The sequence below is a fragment of the Gossypium hirsutum genome, chromosome D05, assembly GCF_007990345.1.
Source record: "Gossypium hirsutum isolate 1008001.06 chromosome D05, Gossypium_hirsutum_v2.1, whole genome shotgun sequence".
NCBI classification, from domain to species: Eukaryota; Viridiplantae; Streptophyta; class Magnoliopsida; order Malvales; family Malvaceae; genus Gossypium; species Gossypium hirsutum.
In genome coordinates, this window is record NC_053441.1 from 16,816,420 (window position 1) to 16,826,117 (window position 9,698).

Below are 9,698 nucleotides of genomic sequence, written 5' to 3' on the forward strand. Positions count from 1 at the left end.
AAGGGTCATTGACAATTCGCGTCCTATTCTGTCACGTGTCAATTGTCAAAATAGGGGTATAACAAGATCAATCTTAGATAGTGTAAGACCGGTTGATGAAGGAGGAGTTGAAGATGCATTTGGGCTTCTTTATGAAACCAATGAACACTTCAGGTCTGGCATATGGGCTGGGGAGTGGGTACTTAGTTAAATGTTTTATACTTTAGATGCATTGCTTTTGGAGATTCTGATTATCTAATGGTTTTAGGCAGGAACAGATATTATAATTTGATTTAGGGTCCTAAAACCTTCTCTCTCTTTTCTTTTTTTTTTTTTATCTTTTCCCCCAATTTTAGGCGATCATAATGTTTCATTGTGATTCTCCCATGTACTTGTTGGTATATTTCATAAACGAAGAGTTTAAAATTCTAAATGAGTAATGAAATTAGTTTCGATGAGATTAAAAATAATAATGGCGGTAAAATTAATTACTATAACGATGAGATTAAAATTAACAATGAGATATGCATTTAGATTCAAATGCAATAGTAACAAGTGAGATAAAAATAAAAATAACCATTAAAGACATTAATCTAAAGATTTATTATATTATTATATATTTCAATATCTTTAAATATTTTATTTTTAAGTTTATTTAAATAATTAATTAACTAATTATATTATTTATGATTATTTTAAATAAATAATTTAAAGACTTTTAAATAATAAAGTAAAACATAATTAACTAAAGTATAAATAAACAAAATTAAAATAATTACAAGTTAAATATTAAAAAGAAATGATAAGCAAGATTATTCTCGTGTAAATAGTGGGTCTCCATTCAATATCAGAATAAATAGATAAAAGAACAGTAAAAGCAACTAAATTAGGTAACACCCAAATTGAGTTGGAAGAGAAAAGATATATAAAATTAATGAAAACCCTCATAATAGCCGAGTTATTTTTATTTTATCATTTTCAAAGACTTGAACATCTCTGTAACATTGGGACAAGTTCCAATAAACCCAGCAGCCCAACATCACAATTACCAAAATCAAAAAATTTTATCTCCCAACCAAAATAAACATCTCTTGGGATAAAAAAAAGAAAAAAAAGTTGGCATAAATAGCAAGAGGAGCAATTCCTTTATCTTTTACCATCCCCGGAAAACAAACAAAAAAACCCTTGTACTGTTGTGTACGGTTATGGATAGACGTCTTCAGATTTCATTTGCTTTTCACAATTTACTTTTCGAGAAAATCCCAGGCAAAAAAATAAAAATAAATCTAATCTGAAAATTGCTTGAAAGCATAAAGGAATAGAAATCACCTTTAGGCCTTCCTCCTAGATAAAAAAACCCTAAGGCCGCTGCAACCAACAATCATTGTACAACAAATTCAAAAATCAGTATCAAATAAGTGCTCTTCCGGTGGTTCCACTCAACTCAAGCTGGTGTTGCTGGGTTACTCCCTATCTATCTAATACAGAAAACGGGTTCCCTCCCTGTTGTTGATTACCCCTTTGATGTTGGTTAGCCCCGTGTGGCTGCGTCCCTCTTTGCTCATGAAGAAGATGAGGATGAGGTTGAGGATAAGGCTGATGAAGAAGAGGGATAACTGCGGAACCATTTAGGTCGCCTTGTGGAGCCATTATGCCACCACACTGCGGATAACTGCCACTTAAATTTGCCTGGTACCTTGTATTATACCTCCGCTTTTTACCACTTAGATCAGGTTGAGGTTCAGGCACGGCTGAAATTTGTTCCATAGGACTGGTTATGAGCCTCACTCCACCATTCTGATGATTTGGAGGGTAATGCAAATAACTTCCAGGAACACATATAGGATAGGGATAGTAACTCTGGGCATTGGAAAAATCGAATGGAAGATTCTGAGATAAAGGGTAACCTGCACGAGAATCATGTTCTGGAGGAGCCCTTCTAGGCTGTTTCTGAGATCCTGCACGAGAATAATCTTGTTCAGAAGGAGCCACCACAGCCTGTCCCTGGTTCAGAGACCCATTATTTACATGGGAATTGAATGGAGGAATATGGGGAGCAGTGGCAATTGATGGTGGTGGAGCCTGCACATTATTACTAAACCCAGTGCGATCCACTTTCAACTTCTTCAAGCTATTAGCAATAAGTCTGTGAGATGCCTCCCCAAGCTTACGGCCAGAAATGGATCCAGGAGGGTTATACCTGAAATGAAAAAGATACCTGTAAACAGCCAGTATATAGTTTCCCGCACTTAAAGTCAAGCACAATAGCAAGTAAAAAGGAAGTTCCAGAAACTAATATATGTATATATATGCAATATTTTGAACAATAACCTTTCCACCGGACTTTTGAGCATTGACCCTTCCACCAGATGCCGAGCTGCAGCAAACCTTCCATTCTGAAAAGGTCTCCTCCCAGAATCTTCGTGCCATAACAGAGGTTTGGGTTTTAAATCACTGAGTTGGATCATCTGCAGCACAATGTTAACAACATCAAGAAAAATAATACAACAAAATCACCCTTGACAAGAATTTATTTTCTCATTCATTGAAGGTTCTCATACAAAAAAGTCATCCTAACTTCCTTTTCTCTTCGCGAGTTTTTGTGGACAGAAAAAAGCCTAATATTGGTTTTTAACTAAAATTGGCTTCCTGGGTAACTTTGCTCGAGGATATTGCAAACAAACAAGTGGAAACTATTCCCCCAAAAGGGCACCAATAAAGATTCCAAAAGTTCTTGATCGTGAAGCAAGAAATGTTTTGAGGACTATGCTTGAAGTTCGCAAGGTTCAGAAGAAGACGGTTTCAGTTTATCATATTTCATTTTAACAAAGTTAGAAAATTAGCTACATCTACAATATTAGGTCACATTCAGAACAATTCAATGACTTGATCAATAGATATGTCAGATGTTACAATATTTCTTTAAAATGGAGTTTTAACAAACAATTAAATCTACAATTAAGCAGAGAACTAAAACTGCTCTGTACCTTAGGAGGGAATATAACCCCAGCTGGAGGACGAGGGATATGTTTATGAGCTTTCGGGGTTCTATATATGCAACATCTGGAAAGCAGACAGCCACATATCATTAATGAATCTTTATTAAACAACCAGTCCCATGCATGATTAAATTGAACTTACATGACTTCATTGGCCAATATATCTTCCATGTCCTTGATGGGAGACCTGAATATAGGAGGATGAGTGTCTCCAGCACAAGGGAATATGTAACCATTCATCCCATCACTGCATGCATGCCGAACCAAATCAGAAGAAAAAAGTGGGACATACCTTAAATTTACTGTTAGCATGCAAAGTATTCAAGACAGTTTGAATCCTAATTATACCAAGAGACCACCATTCAAAACAAGGTATGCTGAACCATTCGTGAACATCGTCTCAACACGAAAACAAATGTGTTTATAAACAGAAAAAGCAGCACACCAACCAAAATTGAGATTAAAAGGAAAAATATTATAGTATAAAGCACAACTAGCCCAACAACAACATGATAAATGAGCCTGTAGCTTCTATCATTGCTAACAAAAGGAAATACAGCACGTAAGGCAAAATGAGAAAGCACGGAAAACTCCATAATTGACAACAGAAGAACCACAGCAGCCTGCAGAAAGCCATATCTAAATCTCCATGCTGACAGGAAACCATGAATATACATATTTCCTAGTGCCAATTAATATAACCGATTAAACTGCAAACATTTCCCACCATAAGTTACAAGTTCCCATTAAATCCTAGCAGCATTACAATGAATTCGAAACAAAAGATTAGAACGATGGGTTCAACAGACTACCTTGCAACAATACCAAACAGCACATGGAACAAATTATCAAACAAAAGGGAAGACAGGCATAGTCTAGCAATATGAAAGTAGGATGATTAAGGCTTTCCTGCACAAACCTCAAATCTGGTTTGACTTCCTCAACTTCAACCTGTTGCCTTTCTGTCAATCGTTTACAACGATTGTCAAGAGAAAAGATTTGTTCTGAGAGACGATGTGATGCCGCCACAAAAAGCATGTCACACATTGTACTGTTTCGTCGAGCTTCTTCCTCCTGCATAAGTTCGTCGAATTTAGAAGACAGCGAGAACACTTTTTCAAAAGAACAAATAGATAATTAACAAGAGAGAGAGAGAGTAGAAGACACGCATGAAAATGATGATTATAGTGTCCTACCGTCAAAGTGTGTTCTATTTTCGCAACCTCTGTGAGAAGGCGCTCTTCATCAATAAAAGGCAATTTTGCAATACCCTTCAGGAAGCAACAGCAAATAAATCAAAATCCTTTCAAAAAAACATTTGGCATATGATACTATGCCAAGTGAGAGTAAAAGATAAACCTACCTGCCAAGAAAACCGCTTTCCATCCATGTCAACTTCAAAATCTGATAGAAGAGTGAGTTCAAATTTCAAATCTTATGGATGAAACCAAGACCTACACATAATGTTGTTTGTTTTGAAAAATTGCATACCAGTTGGATAAAAGTCAATAATGGGTGAATTTGGATCAGTCATCAATTTCCTATACTGTTCGGGAAGTGCATGGGAACTGCAATGGAAATATATTGTTAGTATCTTACTGGCTCAGAAACTTACAAGGAGAACAAAGATGAAACAAGGAACAGTACCTCGCAGCAGGAAAAACCCCCAATAACTGATTAAATGGTTTGAAAGGGGAACCCAGCTCAAACTGAATATTTAGCTGACCAAGGTCCTTTAAATCAGAAGCAAAGGGTGCATAATGATAAGGATAAAACCTGAAACAACAAAATCCAGTGGCAGCACAGTGAGTACTGAGTACTAAAAGAATGACGCTTATCAAAGTAGAAAGATGAAATCCTGTCAACAAATCATTCTCACCAAAATTAAGTACAGTGAGGCAGAAAAGAAAATCAACTCAACAGATCCAAAAAGGAATAAGACGAGTGGTTCTAAGCACAAAATGATAATATCCAATCAAATGGCTCAAAAATATACCACAAAGTGATTAGCATCAGAGCTTACAAAATACCAAAATCACTGACCCCAGAAAAAATAAATGATGGAAACAAGTACAAGCAAATAGAGAGGAATACATTCCAACAGAAGTGTTCATATAAACCATTCCATGACAGAAAAAGGCACAAACAAGAAAAGCCCGCTCAAATTTCCTTTACAGCCGGTGATAGAAAAAATAATAAATGTATTAATGTAAAAGAAACTCACCATCTCCAAGAACAAACCCCTTCATAGTAATAATGCATGACCCAGCATAGACCTTCTGTGAACTTCAAAACCTACAAAAAAGAAGCCCCAGAGTAAGATTATCAGATAAATAAGATTATCAGATAAATAATTCAAAACATAACATACATCATCCTTAAAAAAATTAACTCACTCACAACATCTTTTCGTGTTGTTTCCATTTCTTCAGGAGTTTCAGCCAAAAACTTTTCTTGATAATACCTTTCCTTCCACCCTGGCTCTCCCAGTTTAATCTGACAGGAGCAAATAACCAAGCAGCAGCTAAGACTAGGATACTTAAATCATAGACAAAAACAGCAAACAAATTCTGAGAAGAAAAGGGAGAAACAAAGCAACAGAGGTTGTTATATCGAGGGTGCATGCTACATCCAAGCATGCGTGTATTTTTTTTTTTGGAGGGGGGTCAATAACCAAGCATACATGTCTAAACTGCCAAAGCTGGAAAAAGTATTATGAAACTAGGTCAAGCACATTAAATTTACATATGACTAGAAATCAATATGAATTATTTTCAACTTGAAAGAGATAAGAGAAATAGATGCAGCATACATTTTGAAATTTGAAAGTACAAATAGTTTCTAGTTGAGTGACTGATCTGACTACTGCCTAAACCCAAAATATCATTAGAAACTGGAGAAGAAAGCATAAATTACTCGTGAATAGATAACATCATGTTCAAACCTTGTCTTCCTTGCTATCTTTGGAGTTAAAAACATCAGTTTTGTTGTGGATCAACTCCTTAAGTTTTGCTTCCAATTCTTCTTTGTTCTCGAGCATCTGAAGCAAATGGAAAGAAAGAAACCAGTGCCATTAATTTTATGTAACAACAGTCCAATAAAAATATATATCAGGATAGTGAAGACTCTCATAATTCCTCACCAATAAGGCTCATACCAAACCATATGTTAGCCGATATGAGTCCTAAATAATGGACTAAGATATCACAATTACATTAAGTGTCTCTCCTGAAGCAGAGAAAACGTACATCTGATTCAATACTATCCTCTGCTTCGACAATGGCAGCATCGATAGTGACCCCTGAATTTAAACGCCGCACTTTGTGCGGTCGACCGGAGGATTCATCACCATTTGACTCCATTGTTTGCTGAAATGGTGCAGGTGAAGAGCCAGAGGCAAGACGGGAACCATTAAATCTAGTAACTGGAACAATAGAATCAGGTTGAGATTGAGGCTCAGCATCATCTCCTCCTCCAGCTTGTGCTTTTCCACGCTTGATTCTTTCTGCTTGACGCTGTATAGTGCAGCATAGAACAAATTACCACTGAATTCATTCATTGGCTCAAAGGCTGAGTAAAGAAGTAAAGTTCATCTATAATACATTCATTCCAAGAATCCTCAAGTCAGATGATAGATGCCCATAAACAAATTGAAGAGTCAATGACCTAAACCTAGTTTAAAAACTATAAACTCTTAAGAGAGCAAAAAGAGAAGGAATTGCTGCATCCTTAACACAAAAGCTATTCAACTACCCCTAGTTAATCTTTCCATCAAAGAATAAAAAAGTAATACGCAATTTCAGGGTTCAAATCATGATCATTTATAAAAGTCTGGTGATAATCTCATTGGCAGCACAAGAACTGAAAGAGGATTGAAAACATAAACAAAAAATGCAACAAGAAATACCAAACTACAAGGCAAGATCCCAACCATTTTTAATTAAAAAAGACCATGAGCAAGTTTGCCAGAAGATTTTGAATCATGGACAAAACCTGAACATGAATGAAAATTTGTTTTAGTTAAAAAGAATCATATATATCCTGAACTCAACAAACCTGATGCAGTAGTGCTCTTTTCCGGAATATTTGTTCTTCATAGGATCCCACAGCCTGTATAAAATGCTCTACCCGGCTCAATTTTGGCTGAAATAGAAATCATGCAGTCAAAAGTATTAGTCTATCAGATGAAATTCAATGATTCGAATAATACGTACCAGACACAAATAATAAGGTAACAGAGACCTTGCTTCCATCTGTCAAATAACCACCCATTCTTCTAAATTCCTTCTTGTATATGGTCATTAACAAGTCAATCGCTCCCTGTTAATAAACAAATCAAAGAGAAAAGGCTTCCTATTCAAACCTCAATTATATATATAAAACCTCAAATTTCCATTCACAAAATCATTACAAAAATATAAGCCAACTGTAGATTAATTACACCAACCATATACAAACCTCACGAATCTCCAGTGTAGGCATATGAGGTAAGAAATCATTGCCAACAAAGAAGCACATGAATATAAAATCATCCACAATACGTTCTAAATCAATTTCAAAAGGAGAATTGCTGATTCTCATCTCATGTTCTAGATATTCCCTGAGTGTCCATATGTTCAGAAACTGCAACGAAAGCAAATAACAAGATGTAATTTATCAAAAGATTTTATTGTCATTGTTTCAAAGGTATTCATTTGAAAAATTAACCTGGTATGGCTTTCTGGCAACATTTTTTCGATCACCTTTCTCATCAAATTCTCCAGACTTCCGCTTTGCCGTTCCATCACATTTTGCAGCTATATGGCCCATCTGACCACACAGGAAACATTTATCTTCTCCAGGGGTGAAGATAATCTGAAAGTTTCCCATAAAACTTGTTACTTTTGGCCAAAGGGAACAAGATAACAGAAAGAAAAACCATTCTTCCGAGAAAAAAATCATTTAACTTGTAACATTTTATTCCTATAAATGTGTAAAGCCTCAGATAGAAGTGAAATCCAACATATCTGCAAATAAGATGCAAATATCTGCAAATCCAAGATGGGAACATAAACCTCAAATTTTATCAAAGTAGCAGATATCTGCAAATAAGATGCATACCTCCCGGAGGATTGAAAAGTGAACTTCATGAGTGGCCAAGGCTAACATAATTAAATCAGCATCCTGTCAATAGTCAACAATTAGCAAAGTGCACAGTTTTAGTCCAGTAAACATGGCCAACAGAAACAAACATTACGTGTCATAAAATTTTAAATAGAAATATTGAAATCCAAGATGAAGAAAGTGAAGTGAGAAGTATACCAAACCATACAGGCAATGGCGTGTATTTGGATCAAAACCAGGAAGGTTCTTTTGGAGCCGTATATACGACATAATTTTATGTTCCCCTTCACCGGGAACATTTGCATCAGATAGAATTACCTTCAAATTTATGAAAGTCAGAGAAAACACCAAAAATAAAAGAAAGGGGGGGACCATAACTTTAAAACTACCTTTATATTTTTCCATCCAGGGTCATAATTTAATCTAAGGTGGATATAGTACTGCAAAGCAATTGACAGAACAGCCATAAATGAAGTGCCAGGTGTAATAACATTTGAATCAGAAAGCTGCGTTTCATCTTTAGGAGGAAGCCTTTTGCCCTCCCTCTCAAATTCCTCTCGAAGTCGTGCTTCTTCAGCTGCCTGCAAGAGGAAAATTAAAGCAGAACAAAACTGTTACCAAATTGGCTTCTTTCGTTGTGACAATTTCTTTCATTGAAGACTGGGCGAATATGAAATACCTACACCAACAAATCTTGCTGATCTAACATTTCATCGAGTATACAAATTAACATGCCAAATAAGACTTAAAAAAAAAGCTGCCTGTGCAATGACAAGAAAACATACCGCCTCTGCAGCATCTTTTGCTGCTCTAAAACGCCTAGATCGCTGTTGATTCATTTTAGCCCGAGGGGCAACGCCATCTAAAGTATTTTCCAGACAAAATGTCAGTATCGTCAAATAAATATAAAATAGGCTTTATCTGCAAGTCAAAAGTATCAACGTATCTTTCAACCTAAGGTAATAGCTACTCACCAATAGCCATAAACAAAAGCTTTCGAGGACGGACCATAATAAACAACCTGTCAATATACTCAAAAATTCTCCGAAATACTTCATCAAAAGTTCTTGGCGAAGACTGCATGAAACGAAATCAAATTCACCAAATTACATTCATTCTAACAATTCAAAACGAAATATTATACTGTAAACAAGGCGGAAAGTGTAGTGTGTTTAGAGGGTTACGTACTCTGTCCTCGGGGTGGAAACAAGGATGAATGATCCCGTTCATGTCGAGATAAAGATTATCAAACTCGATTCTATTAGGGTTAGGTTTACTCGTATCCACCGCAATAGTGACGCCGTCGACCATCTCCGGTACTTCCTCGATAACGTCAACCAAGATAAGCGGATACTTCTCCGCTAACCATTTGTAAAACGCTGGCACTCCCATTGCCAAGCGCTCCGAATTCCAATGATGACACCCTAAACCCTAAAACAGAGAAATATAAGAAAGAAAATAAGAAACCTCGGCTTACTTGCTTGCTTTCGAGTTATTTTTTGTTTACAGTTTCTGCTCTGCTTGAATCCTTTTGGCGAAGTCGAAATTAGGGCACAAGGGAAAGTGATAGGACAATAATGCCCTTAGGAGGTATGGTGAATAACAAGATAAACAAAC

General features: G+C 36.1%; 1 protein-coding gene across 2 annotated transcripts; it reads right to left on the bottom strand.

Moving 5' to 3' along the window:
- Window positions 1-910: 910 nt before the first annotated feature.
- LOC107902649 (5'-3' exoribonuclease 3) lies at window positions 911-9,698 on the bottom strand. Of its 2 annotated transcripts, XM_041094047.1 has the most exons (24): window positions 9,270-9,698; window positions 9,056-9,158; window positions 8,867-8,943; window positions 8,471-8,662; window positions 8,280-8,399; window positions 8,079-8,141; window positions 7,686-7,832; window positions 7,437-7,601; window positions 7,221-7,298; window positions 7,035-7,121; window positions 6,227-6,493; window positions 5,923-6,018; window positions 5,379-5,474; window positions 5,203-5,273; window positions 4,626-4,754; window positions 4,470-4,546; window positions 4,342-4,382; window positions 4,175-4,249; window positions 3,898-4,052; window positions 3,121-3,225; window positions 2,967-3,042; window positions 2,311-2,447; window positions 1,887-2,179; window positions 911-1,776 (listed from the first exon to the last, which is right to left on the bottom strand). In XM_041094047.1, exons 1-24 carry the CDS (start codon window positions 9,471-9,473, stop codon window positions 1,721-1,723), a joined length of 2,910 nt encoding a protein of 969 aa, XP_040949981.1. In that variant the 5' UTR covers window positions 9,474-9,698; the 3' UTR covers window positions 911-1,720. The 2 variants fall into 2 exon arrangements, with proteins under 2 accessions (XP_040949981.1, XP_040949980.1); XM_041094046.1 differs by having other exon boundaries at window positions 911-2,179.